We start from the raw sequence: 20,556 nt of genomic DNA on the forward strand, positions 1-20,556 counted from the left end.
GCAGGGGATACGGGTTCGTGCCCCGGTCCGGGAGGATCCCATATGCCGCGGAGCGGCTGGGCCCGTGAGCCATGGCCGCTGAGCCTGCGCGTCCGGAGCCTGTGCTCCGCAACGGGAGAGGCCACAACAGTGAGAGGCCCGCATACCGCAAAAAAAAAAAAAAAAGATGTGCATCTTGCTTCTTCAATGCATGCCAGAAAGACAACTTTATATAATTGCAAGAAAAAAACCATAGCCATTCTTGGCTTGTAACAGTATCTTTTATGAAGTTCCCAATGGTATGTTGATTATATAAAATTAAAAAAATATATTCTTGTGAGAAATGCATACTGAACTATTTTTGGGTGAAATGACAGATGTTTTGGGTGTTTCCAAATATTACAGCATAAAAAAAGTGGGGCAAAGGTATACAGTAGATAAAACAAGATGGGCATAATGCGGACAATTGTGGAAGCTAGCTGACGTAGTGGTTCTACGTGCTATTTTCTCCATACTTGTTTATGTTCAAAAACTCCCATAAGTCAGTTGCTAACCTTAGAGGGTGATGGCCGACAAATGACTCCTCTTCCTGAAGCTGGCAAGTTGAGTGTTCTCAGATAAATCCCTCTACAATTCTAAAAGCAACTCCTTAAAGAAGTAAATACAATCAGGAAGCAACCAAGCAACAACTGAGATAAACTCAGATTGTCTGTAGGTGCATAGGTAGACTGATTAGTAAAGAGAAATCATTTTACAACTAGCACAAAAAATTATTTTAAACTTTACAGGTGTTTTAAAGTCCCTCTAATTCTCCCCTCCAAAAAAAGCAAAAAAAAAAAAAAAAAAAAAGACAAATTTGACAGAAAATAAAGAACCATCTTCTGCGTCACAGTATGAATTACAAATCATTTAAATTACTAATTTTAGCACTTTCTTCACTCTGAATGAGACTGATCTGCTAGGAATCAATGTTCTTAAAGATTTCAAAAACTCTTACATAAGTCACAAGTAATATGTTTTCAAAAAAACGTTATAGTATCCCAAATTGTGATGTTTTCATTTTCACTTAAATGCTGGACTGTGAAAGAATAAATTATAATCTCAAGTCCAGATGGAGTATAGAATCTTTTTCTAGGAAGACTGAGAAAATGCTTTTCTAGATATGTAAATTAAGAGCATCCTGAAAACTTAGTAAGTTGTGGGAAATACATACATAACCTTTGTAACTAGATATATTTGGTCTTTATCTCTGGTTCCCGACACAAAGCTCCTAAAACCCTTAGAATTTCCTGAGTTTTAGGGGTCCCTTGTGAGCAGAGTTTATGCTAATGAATTGACTTCAGGTGTGTCCCCTAGAGAGCCTCAGTGTGGGGCTGGTCACCAGAAAGGTCGAAGGAACTTTTACCTCCACCCACTGGCCTCAGGGAAGGGGGGCTGGAGATTAAGCTCTAGAAAAATTCTTGAACAGCAAGATTTGAGGAGCTTCTGAGCTTCCGGGTTGGTGAACAGGAAGACATCCATGTGCTGCGAGGGTGGTGCAGCCCAAACTCCACAGGGACAGAAGCTCCTGTGCCCGGTACCCTTCCAGACCTGGCCCTGTGTTATCTCCTCGTCTGCTGTTCATTTTTATCCTTTAATATCCTTTGCAATAAACCAGTAATCTCGTAAGGAAACTGGTTCTCTCAGTCCTGTGAGCTGCTCTAGAAGTTAATCAAACCCAAGGAGGGGGCCGTGGGGACCTCAGACTGAGTGCTGACTTAACCTGTACTGGTAGGTCAGAAGCACAGGTAACAACCTGGACCTGTGACTGGCGTCTGCAGTGTGTGTCTGGGGGCGGGTGGTGGTAGTGGTGGTGATGCCGACTCAGCCCTTAACCTATGGGATCTGATGCCACCTCCGGGTAGACAGGGTCAGAACAGAACCCATCTAGTGTGTGAAGAATCAGAGGATTGGTTGGTGGTGTTGGAAAACACTCCATGGCCCAAATACCACATTTTCTCCCCTCTTCATTTTTCCTAAAGGCCTTTATTAAGAACCACCATGGTTTGGTTCTCCAGCAACTTTTATTGGTCAAGGGATGTGGAATTATATGCAGTACCTGGGGTTTAATTAACAGGCTCGCTTATAAATCAACTTAACATTTATCTTATCAAAAAAAATTTTGCTTTTGAATAAACGGATGTGGTCAAACAGACATGCTCCTACCCCATGCAAAAAGCTGTTCAAAAACGAGCAGCTTGCAGACCCACTGTAAATGAGATACTGAATGAAACGTTCTTCTAGCGAGGTCCCAGAAGCAGTTCGGTCTGATAGTTTGCTTCATATTCTGACTTTTCAAAATCAGATATTCAAGACATAAAAGAAGCAAAATTAAAGTACCTAAAGCAGCTATATCCTGATATTTTTATCCAAGTCACTTCCCAGAGTCTGTAGTGCTGCTGTGCTCTGTTGGTTAAAATAAAACAACAAAAGCAGTAGGCAGCTTCCAACTTAAAGGTAATGGAATTTACCAGTTTGCAGCTGAAAGTCACAGTGGAAGAACACATATAAGGTGAAGAATGCTTTTAAACCTTTCAGCTTTAAGTAGTGCTGTATTTTAACTTTAAAGAGAAGTTCTATTATATATTTTTTGCATAAACATTTAAAAATATTAGAACAAGTCTTTGTAATACAATATATATTAGACTTCAATATAACTCATGTGAATTAAAAACATGTTAACTTGATAACTGTCGTAAGGCAAAAGCTGTACAGAAACTTCTTAGTGGTGTCCCTTTAAAATTAACTTGATTTAGTGGGTTGCCTTAAAATGAACACAAAACAATAAAAGACTAAAAAAGAGGCAGTGATGCTCTAATACGGAATCCCAGAAAAAGCACAGTAGCAAATGATGTGTTTTCTAACAGGGAGACCAGGTGGTTCAGCAAACTGGGACCCGGTGAGCAGCCCCTGGTACGTGGTTCATCTATTGCACTGACCAGATGCTGAGAGTAGATCGGTTGCCTAGGAAGTTTGGTTAAAGGTACCAGCATCTTTAGTACTGATCACAGTGCCTGAGACAGAGCAGGTGCTCAGCTCCGCTTCCTGAACGGATCTGACGAAGATGCTTTAAAATCAACAGGATGCTGGACAGTGTAAAGTTCATGGAAAAACTCAATTTTTCACTTTGTTTTGGTATGTGAGTAACTACTGATCTAGTATTTCTGAGTGTGGCTCACATAACACCTTGTGGACTGTGGTAAATGGGATTAACTAAGCACTGCATTGGCGATTAATGCCAGAGTCTCTGAATATCAGGTCATAAACATAACCAACTGTGCAATATAACCGACACAATGATCAAAGTACACCTCACAACAAACAGATTTTAGTTCAGACGATTAAAAAAAGATAAAGTATTAGACTGCATTTAGTGCAACGCTCTATCAATCATACCATACATCACATACCATGCTGTGGAGACGTGCTGGACTAGCATATATACAGTACACAGCCAGGATTCAAACCAGGGTGAAAGGGCGGATACGGAACAGAACATTTTTACATACATGTGTACATTTAATGGTCTTGTCCACTGAATTGGATTTATTATACATTTGCTGTGCCACATCTACTAGCTTGCATAACAACCCAAATTATTTTTTTTTGCACAAAGATCTACTTCCATTTAAAGTAGAAAAAGATGGTGGTTAAAAAAAAAAAAAACTTCTTCAAGCTCCAACAATTGTGTCCCAAATACCACTGTATGAACACCTAAAAAATATTAAGAACAATTTAGAAACATGCATAACTAAAAATGTACAAACAAACATCGATTAAAGTCACAAAGGGAACTAGTGAATGAATACTTACAATTTTTATTTAAACTTACCTAGGCATGTTAGATAATGTTGACTATACATAAAAAAGAGGAAGCTTTAGAAAGTTAAAATCTCTACTTGCAAATTTTATAAACGAGCCTTAGCTACAGGCACATTCATTTAGACTTCAATGAACCCAGGAAAAGAATCGTCACTGACATAAAGGGAGAAGAACCTCTAACTCAATCACTCCCAACAACTTTCCTTTCTGAGCAAGAGCATTAAGGATTTCTTACAAATTCTTTCAAGCAGAGAATCTAATTTTTTTTAATTGATAAGGCTGGGTTTAATCTAGCATTTTGCTATTTGTTTTATATTTTCCCCATCTGTTCTTCACTTCCTTTTTTCCTCTTTTCCTGCCTTCTTTTGGATTTATTTAGATTAATTATGTATTTATTCCATTTTAATTCCCATGTTGGCTTATTAGCCAAAACTTCATTGTGTTATTTCAGTGGTTGCTTTAGGATTTTTTTCTTAAGATTTTATTTTTTTAGAGCAGTTTTAGCTTTGAAGCAAAATTGAGGCGGGAAAAGTATGTAGAGTTCCCAAAGACCCCCTGCCTTCACACATACACAGCCTCCCCCATTATCAACGTCCCCACCAGATGGTACATTTGTTACAGCTGATGAGCCTACACTGACAATTCATAACCACCCCAAATCCATAGTTAAATTACAGTTCACTCTTGGTGTTCTATGTTCTAGGGGTTTGGACAAATACATGATGACACGTAGCCATCACATGGTATTATACAGAGTAGTGTCACTCTCCCAAAAATCCTCTGTGCTCTGCCTACTCATCCCTCCCATCCCCAGCCCCTGATCTTTTTCCTGTCTCCATAGTTTTGCCTTTCCCAGGATGTCACATAGTTGGAATCATGCAGTATGTAGCCTTTTCAGGTTGGCTTCTTTTTTTTTTTGGCCACACCGCATGGCATGTGGGATCTTAGTTCCCCGACCAAGGATTGAACCTGTGCCCCCTGCATTGGAAGCGCGGAGTCTTAACCACTGCACCGCCAGGGGAATCCCCAGAATGGCTTCTTTCACTTACTTATATGCCTTGAAGGCTTGACAGCTCATTTCTTTTTAGTGCTGAATAATATTCCATTGTCTGGATAGACTGCAGTTTACCCATCTGCCTTCCGAAGGACATCCTGTTTGGTTGCAAGCTTTGGCAATTATGAATAACGCTGCTATAAACATCCATGTGCAGGTTTTTGTGTGGACATAAGTTTTCAACTCCTTTGGGTTAATAGCAAGGAGACTGCTGGATCGTACAGTAAGAGTATGTTTAGTTTCATCCATCTATCTACCTATCTACCTACCTACCTACCTAATGGTTTTACCCGTGTTATACGATTGACAGTTTAAACATTGATTATAAGCATGTCTTGCTAATTTATGTTTATTTTTAAGCATTACTTTTTTTTAAATTTAATTTTTATTTTTGGCTGCGCTGGGTCTTTGTTGCAGTACGCAGGCTTCTCATTGCGGTGGCTTCTCTTGTTGCGGAGCATGGGCTCTAGGAGAACGGGCCTCAGTAGTTGTAGCATTCGGGCTCAGTAGTTGTGGCACATGGGCTCTAGGTGCGTGGGCTTCAGTAGTCGCAGCACATGGGCTCAGTAGCTGTGGCTCGCGGGCTCTAGAGCGCAAGCTCAGTAGTTGTGGCACGTGGGATCTTCCTAGACCAGGGATTGAATCCGTGTCCCCTGCATTGGCAGGTGGATTCTTAAGCACTGCACCACCAGGGAAGTCCTAAGGTTAGTTTTATAAGAAAATGCCAAGCTGTCTTCCAAAGTGGCTGCACCATTTTGCATTCCCACCAACAATGAACAAGAATTCCTGTTGTTCTACATCCTCACCAGCATTTGATGCTGCCAGTGTCTTGGATTGTGGCCATTCTAATAGGCTTGTAGTGATAGCTCACTGTTTTACTTTGCTTCTTCCTTGATGGCATATGATATGGAGTATGTTTTCGTATACTTATTGCCATCTGGGTATCTTCTTTGGTGAGGTGTCTGTTAAGGTCTTTGGCCCGTTTTTAAATTGGGTTGTTGCGTTTTAAGAGGTCTTTGTGTATTTAGGATAACAGTCCTTTATCAGGTATGTGTTTCACAAATATTTTCTCCTGGTGTATAGCTTGTCTACTGATTCTCTTGACATTGTCTTTTGCAGAGCAGAAGTTTTTATTTTTTATGAAGTCCAGCTTACCAATTATTTCTTTCATGGATTGTGTCTTTAGTGCTGTGTCTAAAAAGTCATCACCATACCCTCGGTCATCTACATTTTATCTTCTAGGAGCTTTATAGTTTTGCATTTTACACTTAGGTCTGTGATCCGTTTTGAGTTAATTTTTGTGCAGGGTACAATGTCTGGTATGTAGATTCATTTTTTTGCATGTGGATGTCCAGTTGTTCTAGCACCACTGTTGAAAAGACTATTTCTGCTCCATTGTACTGCCTTTGCTCCTTTATCAAACATCAGTATGTGGGTGTATTTCTGGGCTCTCTATTCTGTTCCATTGATCTACTTGGCTATTATTTCACCAATACCATACTGTCTTGACTACTGTGGCTTTATAGTGTTTTGAAGTTGGGTAGTAACAGTCCTTCAGCTTTGTTCTTCTCCCTCAATACTGTGTTGGCTATTATGGGTCTTTTGTTTCTTTTCCACATAAACTTCAGAATCAGTTTGGTTTTCCTCATATAGATGTTGTTAGAGTTCTACCTATTTCCTTTTTGGGGGGATGCTAATGTAAATGGTATCGTGTTTTTCATTTCGAATTGCACTTGTTCATTGCTGGCATAGAGAAAAGTGATGGACTTTTGTATATTAACCTTGTATCTTGCAACTGTGCTATATAATCATTTATATAGAGTTTGTGGATTTTTTGGATTTTCAACACAGATTATCATCAGCCAACAAAGTCAGCTAATTTCTTCCTTCCCAGTCTGTATACCTTTTATTTCCTTTTCTTATTGCATTAGCTAGGACTTCCAGTATGATGGTGAGAGGGGACCTCCTTGCCTTGATATTAATAGGAAAGCTTCAACTTTCTCACCATTAAGCAGGATGTTAGCAGTAGGTTTTGGGTAGATTTTCTTTATTAAGTTGAGGAGATTCCCCTGTATTCCTACTTTACTGAGAGCTTTCATTGTGAATGGATATTGGATTTTGTCAAATGATTTTTCTGCATCTCTTGATGAAATCATGTGATTTTTGTTCCCTGTTGATGTGACGATTACATTAATTGATTTTGGAATGTTGAACCAGCCCTGCATACCTGGGATAAATCCCACTTGGTAGGATGTAATTCTTTTTATACATTGTTGGATTCAATCTAGCATTTTGTTGAGAATTTTTGCATCTATGTTCACAGGAGATACTAGTGTGTAGTTTTCTTTTCTTGTAATGTCTTTGTCTGGTTTTGGAATTAGGGTAATGCTGGCCTCATAGAAGGAGTTAGGAAGTGTTCTGTCTGCTTTTGTTCTGTGAAAGAGACTGAAGAGAATTGGTATAGTTTCTTCCTTAAATGTTTGGTGGAATTTACCAGTGAACCTGTGTGGGCCTGGTGCTTTCTGTTTTGGAAGATTATTAATTATTGGTTCAATTTCTTTAATAGATATAGGCTTATTCAGATTGTGTATTTGTTCTTGTATAAGTTTGGGCAAATTGTGTCTTTGATAGAATTGGTTTATTTCATATAGGTTATCAAATTTGTGGGCACAGCGTTGTTCACAGCATTCCTTTATTACCCTTTTAATGTCCACAGAATCTGCAGTGATGTCCCCTCTTTCATTTCTGATATTAGTAATTTATATATATAAATATAAATATAAATATAAATATATATATATATATATATGTATGTATATATATATATATATATATATATATATATATATATTTTCTTTTTTTTCCTTAGCCTGGCTAGAGTTACTGATTTTACTGGTCTTTTTCAAAGAACCAGCTTTGGTTTTGTTGATTTTTCTCTATTGATTTCCTGCTCTAATTTTTATTATTTCTTTTCTTCTGCCTACTCTGGCTTTAATTTGCTCTTCTTTTTCTGGTTTTCTATGGTGGACACTTATATGATGGTATTTAGACCTTTCTTCTTTTCTAATACATGCATTCAACGCTATAAATTTCACTCTAAGTGCTGTTTGTGTTGAATCTTCCCAAATTTTGGTAAGTTGTGCTTTTTCATTTAGTTCAAAATATTCTTAAATTTCTCTTGAGATTTCTTCTTTCACTCATGTGTTATTTAGAAGTGTGTTATTTAATCCCCACGTATTTGGATTTTCCAGTTATCTTTCTGTTACTGATTTCTAGTTTAATTCCACTGTGGTCTGAGAGCAGACACTGGATGACTTCTATTCTTTTAAATGTGTTCAGGTGTGTTTTATGGGCCAGGATGTGGTCTATTTTGGTGAGTGTTCCGTGTGAGCCTGAGAAGAATGTGTGAGCAGAGGTTCTCACTGCTAAGAATCTCTAACTTTTAATTATGCAATCACCTCTCCTTTTCATAACGCGGCTGCAAAAAGCAGCGACGGCCTCCACCTCTAAGCCTGTGCGGGGCTATGGGTAGCAAACAGAGGGTGAGGCCGAAGGCGGCAGGGCTGCCACAACGTGGGCACCTACCTGTGAACCCTGCGCTGCTTCAGCAGCCACATTCCTGTGCGCTCGGGGCTTGTGCGCGGCGTGGAGACCGCAGCTGTCTCAAGGCAGCATCTCCATACTGAATACCTGAGCCCATTCTTTCTGGGTCCAGCTCACCTGAGGACCAAGCAAGGCTTTAGAAAAAGTTTTCATGTTTCTGTGATCCCCACAATATATTAAGTGAAAAAAGCAAAGTGCAGAACACTGTGTACATAGAACACAATTTTGAATAAACAGGAAAAAATACACACGTTTGCTTGTATGGGCATAAAAACCTCTTCGGACGGATACATAAAGAACTGGTAATAATGGCTGACTTCAAGAAAGAGCTCTAGATAGCTAGGGGACAGGAGACGGGGTAACAGAGGGTGACTCACTGTATCCTCTTCTGCACTTTCTGAATTTGGAATTATGTGAATATACTATGTATACAAAGATTTAATTTAAAATTAAACCACAAAGATACCATTTGTCACTTATGAGACTGGTAAAAACCCACGTATGATAATACACCCTGTGGGTGTGGCTTTAGTGAAATAAACACCTTCATTCACTACTAGTGGGATGATAAACTGCTACAACCCCGATGGAGGAATTTGACAGCCTCCACCTAACTTCCAAATGCTTGTGTTCTTTGACTCAGCAAATCCACTTCTGGGAATTTATCCTATACATACACTCATACACATGTGAAATGATATACAAAAGGTTATTTACTGCAACATTTTTTGTTATAGCAAAATACTGGCAACAACTCAAATGTCCAAAGTAGACTGGTTCAATAAATTATGGCAATACACAAAATTGAACACTACATACACACACACATTATGTGTGTACATGTACATTAGCATATATATGTATAAGGAAGTCTCTAAATACTGATTTGTCATCACTGGTAGGTATAGTAAGTGCAGAGTTCACAGTATGCTAACTTTAATGTAAAAAGGAAGAGAGAAAATAATGGTTTTTGAACCATATGAATGTACTGCCTCTTTAGAAAACTAAAATTAAAAAGTACTGCTGAAATGGATAAACAACAAGGTCCTACTGTATAGCACAGGGAACTATATTCAATATCCTGTGACAAACCATAATGGAAAAGAATGAAAAAAAATATATATATATGCATAACTGAATCACTTTGCTGTACAACAGAAATTAACACAACATTGTAAATCAACTATCCTTCAATAAAATCTAAAAAAAAAAAGTACTGCTGAAGAATTCTAACATATCCTTATAGTTTTTCATCTGATGTAACTATGATTTGGATGATCTCAGAAGAAAAAGATCCTGAAAGCTTTATATGAATTAACTCACACACAATGTATTCATGGGTGGATTCCAAAGGGGGAAGGTAATCTAAATAAAAGCTCATGTTGAGCTTGCCAATACTCAACATCATACCAATTTTCATGATAACTATTTATGCTCTAGTCTTTAAAAATAACAGTTCTGTACCAGGTTGAGTAACTTTTTGCTGCTGTTTTCAGATCAAAAGACCACAGAAGGATGAAGCAGCCCTGTTCCTGCTGAGACCAGCCCTCCGTCTGGGGCCCTGACGCTCTCCCACTACCTCGCCCACCGCTACCTTCTCTGTCGGCTCCCCTCCCGCCTTCTCTCCTTTCCGTTCCTCTCTCTCCTCTCGCGTCATTTACATACGCTAAGACTTCTGTCACTGAAACCTCTCATTAAATTAACCCTCCTCCAGGGAGGTGCCAGGCTCTCCCTTTTCACCTCCTCTTGCTGCTCAGCTGCCCCGTCTTCTCCCTGTCATTCTGCTGGTAAAGATGACCGGTGACTTCCTACTGCCCGCCCCACGGGACACTTTTCAGTTCACGTCTTGGCTTATGAGACTTTCCTCTGATGCACTTGACAATGAACAACGCTTCGGCTGAAGCTCGGCTAAAGTGAAACCCATGTTCCCGGGTCTCTTCATATACCTCTGACTTCCCCCTCCTCCTCTCTCGCATCCTCTGGTCTCCAGGGCTTCGCTCTGGGCCACTGCCCTTCCCACTCTCTCCACTGATAGCTGCATGGTCTCGCTCCTTCCAGAGTCGCCACTACTCCTACAGCCTGATGGCTCCCAAGCAGACACCGCCAGCCAGGGATTCTCCCCACAGCCTCCTGCACGCCTCCCCGCATTTGTTCCAGGACGCTGCCCAGGGAACACTCCAAAACAGAAGCATCTTGATTCCTTTGAACCGGCTTACCCTCTGGCTCTGCCATGACCCTCTGGGTCCCCGAGTTACCCAGGTGTGACATCTAGTTGCCCTCAGCCCCTCCTCCCTTCCTGACCCCACCTCTCAGCCCCCTCCCGAGGCAACGGCCCCGCCCCGCTAGTTAGCATCTGAGTCGTGACGCCACTGCCGAAAGGTTTCTTGGATTCATCTACGTCTCTTCATCTCCGCTTCCACATCCTCGATAAAGCTTTAATCAGGCATCTTTTTGCGGATTACTCAAACATGCCTTAGTTGCTATCCTGGCCATCGGCCCTGGGCTCCCTCCAGTATGTCCCTGATGTGACCACCCACACACACGATCTGCCTCCAGCCACAATCTGACCACATCATTCACTGCCCCGGCCCCTGAATGGCCACTTACCCCTACCGCAGTGGTCCTCAATCTTGGACGAACATCAGAATTAATCACACGAGAGAGCTTTTTAAAATCTGATGCTGAGGGCTTAATTCAGCATCTCTAGAGGTGGGTCTTGGAATTCAAACTTTTATGCATCCCAGGAGACTCTAGCATACAGGCAGGGTGGAGACTCGGTCACCACAGGGCAAAGTTCTAGGTCCCGGATCGTGATCCCTGGCCTGGCTGCTGCCTCTCCTCAGCCTTCTCTCCTGCCATTCCCCGCTGTGGTCCTTCTGTTCTAGTAACTTCAACTTCTCCCCCAGTGTCCACTCGCGCTGTCCCTGCTGGCCTCCCCTCCTCCCCACTCCCCTGCCCGCCTCCTCCTCCTCACACTGACAGCCTGAGCTCAGTCACCACCTCCTCCGGGAAGCCCTTCCTGGTATCACCTCCTGAACAGGTAAGCTCTCCTTCTTCGTGTGCCTCAAGATCCTGCGCGCTTCTCAGTTACTGTATCGACCACACCGTAGTATAATTATCTTTTGACTGCTTCCCATGAAAGACAGTTTCTTGAGGGCAAGGGTTGTGATTAATTTATTTCTGTATCCCAGCACCTGACAAAGAATAGGCATTCAGATATTTGAATGAATCAATTAAAAACTGAATGTCCACATATAATTGTGGTGATATTTAAATAAAAAGGAACTCTAATAAATGACAACTACATATTAGTTTGTTAGCTGCCTAAATGAGGGGTATTGTAAATTTATTTTTACTGAAGCAACAAACAGAACACTGATGAGCCAGGTTACTACTGAGGCAGGCTCAGTGAGCTTCGGGAGTAAATTCTCCCCGATGCCTGAGCTAAACCAGCGGCACCCCGCAAGGTGCCCATAGATCACGTCAAGGCACATGGCTGGTGCCTCTCCACCACACACGACCACTGGCCCGGCAGAGTCCGAGGTGCTGATGGAGCGCGGACAAAGGTCCGTTCTTCCTGAAGCGATGGCTCCGACAAAGGCTGTGGTTTTAAAAGCAAACACGCCCTGACACCCTCACTCTGTCCCTTCCATCACTGGGGCCAAGGAGGCCGCTGTGAAGGAGGCATGGGCTCCCACCTCAGCCGCGGACAAGACCTTCAAGCCCGTGAGTGGCGACTGCAGGTCGGCACAGGGAGAGAGGCCACTCTGACCAAATCACTCCTAGAAGTACTCAAAAGTGACACTATTGAGCTAGAGAGGAAACTATGCTAAAGGAAAGTTTATTAACGGAAAGCCCTTTTACCTGATTCAATTTTGTTAAGTATTTTTCTCGCACACTGTACAAAGGCCTCTTCCACGTTCTCCCCGGTTAGTGCGCTCGTTTCCAGAAACATCAGCTCTAAAATCGACATCAAACAAAACACGAAGCCGTATTTAGAAGACAATCACAATTATTCGATTCATAACCGCCAGCTTAGTACACTCTTAGAATAGTAGACGAAATAGAATTTAGTACTTAAAACCAGGTATTTCTGCAAATATGAAATCAATAAATGTCAAAATATTTTTTTAAATATTAGAAGAAATCTAACTTTTTATGAAAAGTAACTAGTATTTTGTGCTAGCACTTAAATGTGTTGAAGAAGCTAAGCAAGCAGGACGCTGGTAAGGAAGGAGGCTGGCTGAAGGCACCCGGCTGTTGATATAAGACAAAGTAGCAATTGCCCTTCCAATAGTCTTCACATCACCACAAATACAACCTACAAGCGCTGACACTTGGTGTGCCGCCGACAGTGAGGGGACCTTACACGAATGAGCCCTCTTCTTATTCACCAGCTGGTGACTCATGCAGCAGAAGGCTGCTCTCCTTTCTTTTGTGAGCAAACCACAACCTCTCCAGACCCTTGTTTCCTTCCTTGTAAAAATGAGTTTCATTTAAATGACAGATAAATTCCTTTCGAGCTTTAACATTCTAAGCGTGCATATTTCTAAACAGCTTCTTTACAAACTCATGAAGGCTTATGTTTTTATCGCATGTTTATTTTCTTAGCAGAAAACCTGCTCGTTTGTGAGAGTGTAAGTTGGTAGTCCTGGAGTCCAACTGAAAGTTGGTATTAGGATATTTTAGTTATTGATTGCTTCTAAAAATTAAAGTTATTTTAAAATGTCTGAATTCTTCTCATTCAGCTGTCTATAAGCAACCGTTAATTTTACATGTCATCCTTATGTATTCTATACGGAAATTCAGAGAAGTTTCAAAGGCATCTTTAGCCAACTGACTTAAACTTAATGTAAGTGAAATACAGCCAATTAGTCCAGTATGTCTTCTACTGCTTCCCTTTCTATTTACGTCTAATATTTCACTAACTTAGCTTCAAATTACATTTTATAAAAGATGACATAATCTGATTAGGGCCTTTAAAGATTGTTATAAATTTCACTTTAAACCAAGACCTGTGATATTCAAAGATCCTAGACTGAAAAGTCACCAGAGAATGCTAAGAGATTAGCTTTTATCATCATAGTAACCTTTTTTTTTTTTTCTTTTTTGCCACACCATGCGGCATGCGGGATCTTAGTTCCCTGACCAGGGATGGAACCTGCACTCCCTGCAGTGGAAGCACAGAGTATGAACCGCTGGACCACCAGGGAAGTCCCTCATCATAGTAACCTTCGTAGGCAGAATGCAATAGGGTGAAACTATGTTAAATGAGTCTAAGGTACAGTAAAAACAATAGGAAGTTCCACACTTCCTAACTACAGCTGCACCTTAAACCTCCAGCAGGTGTGACAGGTGAAAGGCCACTTGCCATTTTCCTGAGCAAATCGGGAGGCTTCTAGGAAAGTGACTTCCCGATCGGTGTCCAGGTCCTTCTTGTTCCCGCAGAGGATGATGACGATGCTCTGACTCGCGAGCATTCTGGCATCTGTTAACCAATTAGTAAGCGCATTGTAGGTTTCTCGGCTGCGTAATATAAGATTGTGAAAATAGTACATGTATTTTATAAAGCTAGCAACTCTTTCCAGTCACTCACACCACTCACAGCGCTTCTGCACACGCAGGGCAATGCCCACAACCTTTAAGGTCACTCAGATGACCTGGATGCCCCAGGTGTACACCACACCCACAGGGTGCATTTCATCTTGTTTCCATGAAAATGAGGCAACAAGTCAGGCAGCTTGCTGTCGGTCGTTTGGCCAAGCAGGGTGCAGTGTTTACTGGGCTCTGGGTTCATGCAACATGTGAGCAAGACCTAAGGCTAACTGCTGCCACTCCATGGATCCGTGTCACACACTGGTACTTTGCTTCACAGGGATTTAACACACTGATTCTCTGTAAGGTCCCTGTGACACAGGCTCTTATTATCTCCTGTTTCCACAAGAAACCTGAGGCCCAGAGAGACTAAGCTGCCCAAAGTCACACAAGCAGCCAGTGGCAGAGCCAGGACTTGATCAGGTGCATCCACCTTCAGGACTGTTTTCAGCCTCCATCTATCTAAGGATAAAATCCTCGTATATTCTAAGGAACTGAATTTTAAATTTAATTTAATTGTGATACCTGGGTGATAGCTACACGCAGGACAGTGCACTCAGATCCTTACGATGGGCCAGGAGCTCTATATGAACCAAATCAACCGCCCAACAACCTCACGCGTATTACGTGGTCATTACTCCATGGAACGGACAAGGAAACTAAAGTCCAGACGGCGGAGCACCTCACCGGAGGACTCACACCGCTGGTGACGGGAACTGGGATTTGAACCCAGGCCATCCCAGCCTAGAGCCTGTGCTTGATGGAGGTCCGTTACTTCTAATAATTTACCACACGCAAAGCTTCACTTTGCAAACCTTAAGCAAAGTATCAAAACATCATGTTAAGAAACATAATGACACTGGGGATGCTTATCTATCTGAAGCTTGGGAACATGTTGCTTTACATGGTAAAGTGGTGGAAGGGGCTGCTTCAAAAACCCCCAAGGCCCCCAGGGAAAGGGCTGAGGGGCTTCCCCACCCACAGCCCTGCCACCAACGTGCCCAGCACACCCATGGGGAGGCTCGGACCTCGGGGAGCACAGGCCGGTGAGGGGTGTCATTACCTGGTGATGTCGTAGACAAGTAGCGCCCCTGCCGCACCCCTGTAGTAGCTTCTCGTCACAGACCTGCAAGAGTTACAGGCTTTCACTTTCCACCACGCAGAGCCCGTACCCCTGAGCACCATCTTCCCACACAAAACACACATTTTTGCCTTGGAAACCACAACACAGGGACGGAGGTGGCTTTAAAGAGAAATGATTCAAAGTTATCTGAACATGGGCATGAAGGGTTGTCCTGCCTGAAATCGTGTCACAGGAGCGACAGGGAGGTGGGGACGTGAGGCTGGGATGAGTGTCATCCTCCCTGGAGGGCGTGAGGCTGCCCCGCACCACTGAGGGTGCCTTTGAGAACGTCGGGGGAGGGGCAGGAAGGGGGCATCACAGAGTCCCAGGGCACGAAGCCCTCGGCAGCCCCTCTGCTTGCCCGGGGTCCGTGCCTTCCTGCGGACGAGGGGCCGCGTGGCCTCACCTGTCTTCAGCGAGCCCCCCACCCGAGCGCATCTCGCCTGTTCCCACAAGCTCCAGGATTTCTCCTTCTCACCTGCATCTCGACTCTCTCCCGGCGTGTTAAGATTTCCCCACTCGCAGAATACAATGGGCCCCGGCACCCCCCATCTTGGATGAGAGCGAGGCAGGCGGCGCGACGCTCCCGCTGCCGTCCCATCTTGGGCCCCTTGTCACACCCAGACTTCTCAGGAGCTGCCTCGCCAGCACCGCCTCCTCCTGCCCCGTGGACACAGCAGCTCCACCGACCCGCGGCACCTGCCCTCCCCCGCTGCCTGGACCCCTCCCCCTGCCCCCAGGCCGCAGCCCCACTCCCTCCCGGTCTCCTCTCACACCAGCTACTCTGGACCATTCCTCTGAATCTGCCCCGCTGGTCCTGGAGCTCCTTCCCCCAGGCTGGGTGCTCTCTTTTCTCCCAACGCTCTCAACTCCGGTTTAATCCTCAGCTCAGCCTACTTCCGTAAGAGCCATCCGCCAGCCCGGCAACTCTGTGTGACCACAATGAACGCGCCACAGCCAACATCTGTCAGGCAGAACTCTTTGGCTCCCGGCCTACAGGCCCCTCCTGGAGAGGGCCCCACCACCCACTCTGTTTACACAGCCAGAAATCTCTCCACCCACTCTGTGCCCATCACAAAGTGATGTGACGCAATGTGTCCCACAGTGGACACATCAGTCAGAACCCGTCTCACCAACTGGTCAGGTCCTACACCGTGCACGTCTCTACACCTTCACCAGCACCGTCCTGATCCGAACCACCAGCTCTGCCTGGACCCCTGCCACGTGCGTCCCCTCTGTCACCTGTGGCCCTCAGTCCCTCCTCCAGGTCCTCCTCGAGGCCTACAAGGCCCTGGTGCTCAGGGACTGGGGCTCAAGTTCAACCCCTAATGGTCAGTGATCTAATCGATCATGCCTACAGACTGGAACCTCCCTAAGGACCCCTAAGAAATGGGGCTCAGAAAGCTCCCGCCACCTCCCTGTTCCCCAGGCTGGGGTCCCGGTGGCTCCATCTTCCTCTCTTGGTTCCTCCCTTGTGCTGGTGAAGTATATCCTCTTGAAGTTTCTAAGAGAGTATATATGAAAGAGAAGCTTTGCTTCCCTCCATTCTTGTATAACTGAAGGTATTTTGATTTTATTCTCACACTTAATGGATAGTTTGGCTGAGTTTAGAATTTTAGGTTGGAAAAAAAATTTTTCACGTTGGGTTTTGAAGGCAAGGCTTTAATTATCTTCTAGCTTCCAAGCGTTGCTGCTGAGTAGTCCAGTGCAATTCTCATTTTCGATTCTTAATATGTGATTTGCTTTTCCCTCTTGGAATCTTTTGGTATCTTCACTTCATCCCTGGTGTTCTGAAATTTTTCGTGGCAGACCCTGGTCTGGATTTTCCCCCCTCATCTGTGCTTGGTGTAAGGTGGAACCTTACAGAGTCTCATTCCTCTAGTGGAAAATTTTCTTCAATTGTTTCTTTTACTGTTTCTTCTGCTCTTCTGTCTTCGGGAAGGCTTAACTGGTCAGGCCTTGAGCTTCCTGGACTAACTCTGTATGATTTTTTATGTTGTCTCTTCCCTTTCTCATCTCAAGTTTACTGCTTAACTTTCTGGAAGAGCACTACTCTATTTAATATATATATATATATATATTTTTTGCAGTACATGGGCCTCTCACTGTTGTGGCCTCTCTCATTGCAGAGCACAGGCTCCGGACCCACAGGCTCAGCGGCCATGGCTCACGGGCCCAGCCACTCTGCGGCATGTGGGATCCTCCCGGACTGGGGCACGAACCCGTGTCCCCTGCATCGGCAGGCGGACTCTCAACCACTGCACCACCAGGGAAGCCCTAATATATTATTTTAATTGCTCTTTTTTTTTTTTTTTTCTTTTTGCGGTATGCGGGCCTCTCACTGTTGTGGCCTCTCCCGTTGTGGAGCACAGGCTCCGGATGCGCAGGCCCAGCGGCCATGGCTCACGGGCCCAGCCGCTCCACGGCATATGGGATCCTCCCAGACCGGGGCACGAACCCGTATCCCCTGCATCGGCAGGCGGACTCTCAACCACTGCGCCACCAGGGAGGCCCCTTAATTGCTCTTTTTAAATTATAATTTTGTTCTTATTCCCTGAATGCAATATCTACTCTTATTTGTGAGGATACTATAGTTTTAGTTTTTGTCTATTCCCTGAAAGTTTCTATTTTCTTTATTTTGGGCTCTTTCTCTTATCTTAAAAATTTTCATCAAGTGTCTGGTGATCCTTGGTTGATCATTTATATTCAAGAACAAGGAATGCCAAACTCTAAAAGATGCTCTTTATGTGTGGGCTATTCACTGTGAGATGGCTGGACAGAAACTGGGCTATTTCACTGGGGAAACCAAAATGTTAGTATCTTTAAGCCTTTTCTTTGGGGCTATTTTTCTGCAGATAAGAATTGTTTCTCCTGCCTGAGACATACACACTTGGCTGCCAGCAGCTAAGGAAGAGGTGGGGGAAGAGGGTGAGGGTCAGCAGACTTTCACTTAATTTCTGTCTTTTCAGTCCTTGCCTCACTCACCCCTACCTTGGCTGGGCCTCTACTTTTAGTTTTTAGAGGAACCTCCATACTGTTCTCCATAGTGGCTGCATCAACTTACATTCTCACCAACAGCACAGGAGGGGTTCCCTTTTCTCCACACCCTCTACAGCATTTATTGTTTGTAGACTTTTTGATGTTGGCCATTCTGACCAGTGTGAGGTGGTACCTCACTGTAGTCCTGATTTGCATTTCTCTAATAATTAGTGACGTTGAGAATCTTTTCATGTGCCTGTTGGCCATCTGTATGTCTTCTTTGGGGAAATGTCTATTTAGGTCTCCTGCCCATTATTTGATTGGGTTGTTTGGTTGTTTTTTTTTTTTTTTTGCGGTACGCGGGCCTCTCACTGCTGTGACCTCTCCCGTTGCAGAGCACAGGCTCCGGATGCGCAGGCTCAGCGGCCATGGCTCACAGGCCCAGCCGCTCCGCGGCATGTGGGATCTTCCCAGACCAGGGCTCGAACCCGTATCCCCTGCATCGGCAGGCGGACTCTCAACCACTGCGCCACCAGGGAAGCCCTGTTTGGTTGTTTTTGATATTGAGCTGCATGCTGTTTGTATATTTTGGAGATTAATCTTTTGTCAGTTGGTTCGTTTGCAAATATTTTCTCCCATTCTGAGGGTGGTCTTTTTGTCTTGTTTATGGTTTCTCCTTTGCTGTGCAAAAGCTTTTAAGTTTAATTAGGTCCCATTTGTTTATTTTGCTTTTATTTTCATTATTTAAGGAGACGGATCAAAATAGATATTGCTGCGATTTATGTCAGTGAGCGTTCTGCCTCTGCTTTTCCTGCAGGAGCAGTACCTGCTCTTACATTTAGGTCTTCAATCCATTTTGAGTTTATTTTTGTGTATGGTGTGAGGGAGTGTTCTAATTTCATTCTTTTACATGTAGGTGTCCAGTTTTCCCAGCACCACTTATCGAAGAGACTGTCTTTTCTCCATTGTATATTCTTGCCTCCTCTGTGGAAGATTAATTGACCATCGGTGTGTGGGTTTATTTCTGGGCTCTCTATTCTGTTCCACTCACCCATATGTCCATTTTTCTGCCAGTACCACGCTGTTTTTTTTTTGTTTTTTTTTTAATAAGAAAGTCCTTCTAAGTCTGTCCAAGGTACTTTCTCTTTTTTTAAAAATAAATTTATGTATTTATTTTTGGCCGTGTTGGGTCTTCGTTGCTGCGCGTGGGCCTTCTCTAGTTGCGGCAAGCGGGGGCTACTCTTCGTTGTGGTGTGTGGGCTTCTCATTGCGGTGGCTTCTCTTGTGGCAGAACACAGGCTCTAGGCGTGCAGGCTTCAGTAGTTGTGGCACGTGGGCTCAGTAGTTGTGGCTCGCAGGCTCTAGAGCGCAGGCTCAGTAGTTGGTGGCACATGGGCTTAGTTGTTCCGTGGCATGTGGGATCTTCCCAGACCAGGGATCAAACCCACGTCGCCTGCATTGGCAGGCAGATTCTTTTTTTTTTTTAATTTTTTAAAATTTATTTATTTGTTTATTTTTTGGCTGCGTTGGGTCTTCGTTTCTGTGCAAGGGCTTTCTCTAGTTGTGGCGAGCGGGGGCCACTTTTCATCGCGGTGCGCAGGCCTCTCACTATCGCGGCCTCTCTTGTTGCAGAGCACAGGCTCCAGATGCGCAGGCTCAGCAGTTGTGGCTCACGGGCCCAGTTGCTCCGCGGCATGTGGGATCTTCCCAGACCAGGGCTCGAACCCGTGTCCCCTCCATTGGCAGGCAGATTCTTAACCACTGTGCCACCAGGGAAGTCCTACCATGCTGTTCTGATTACTATAGCTTTATAGTAATATTGTCTGAAGTCTAGTTATGATATTTTTGAAGCAAACAATTATTAAGGATTTAAAATATTATACCTGACTTTAAGTGAAATGCTTACACTGGGATTGAGTTTTATTTAACTGAATTTTGAAACTGTGAATATCTGTTCTCTGTATCTATTCAAAAAAACACAACTAAAATATTAATCTACTTTCTGCTTTAGTAGTTACAGAATATCAAACATGGAACCTATCTGCTGTGGACTGTGGTCATCATTCCAAACGTCGATTATGACTTCAGTGTAATGCAAGTGCTGAGGAGAGAATATTCTGTGGAATGTTTTAATGTAAAGCAAAACCAACCCCCAAAGAGGTTTTAAAAAATTCTCCTTTTAAAGTGAAAGACAGAGAAAAATTGTTTGTGCTACTACTTTGCCTTGATTTTAAGCTAAAAGTAAATTGTGGAATATGCAATGCCACGACCTCCTAATGGACCATTAGGTCCCAAAGAATAAATTAGCCTCCAAATTAGGACGCATGCACTCGGAAGAGATTCTAATGTATTCTTTCATAAA

General features: G+C 43.5%; 1 protein-coding gene across 1 annotated transcript in view; it reads right to left on the bottom strand.

The window, feature by feature from the left end:
• Positions 1-2,024: 2,024 nt before the first annotated feature.
• Positions 2,025-20,556, bottom strand: part of RAB4A (RAB4A, member RAS oncogene family) — a 53,534-nt gene continuing 35,002 nt past the window's right edge. Inside the window, exons 4-8 of the mRNA XM_082603270.1 lie at positions 15,156-15,218; positions 13,869-14,023; positions 12,362-12,457; positions 8,480-8,614; positions 2,025-3,732 (exon numbers count right to left, since the gene is read on the bottom strand). Of these exons, the coding sequence (XP_082459396.1) occupies positions 8,499-8,614; positions 12,362-12,457; positions 13,869-14,023; positions 15,156-15,218 (430 nt within the window). The 3' untranslated portion in view covers positions 2,025-3,732; positions 8,480-8,498. The remainder of the gene's footprint in view (positions 3,733-8,479; positions 8,615-12,361; positions 12,458-13,868; positions 14,024-15,155; positions 15,219-20,556) is intronic.

The sequence above is a fragment of the Mesoplodon mirus genome (assembly GCF_964341445.2).
Source record: "Mesoplodon mirus genome assembly, chromosome: 2".
Lineage (NCBI taxonomy): Eukaryota > Metazoa > Chordata > Mammalia > Artiodactyla > Ziphiidae > Mesoplodon > Mesoplodon mirus.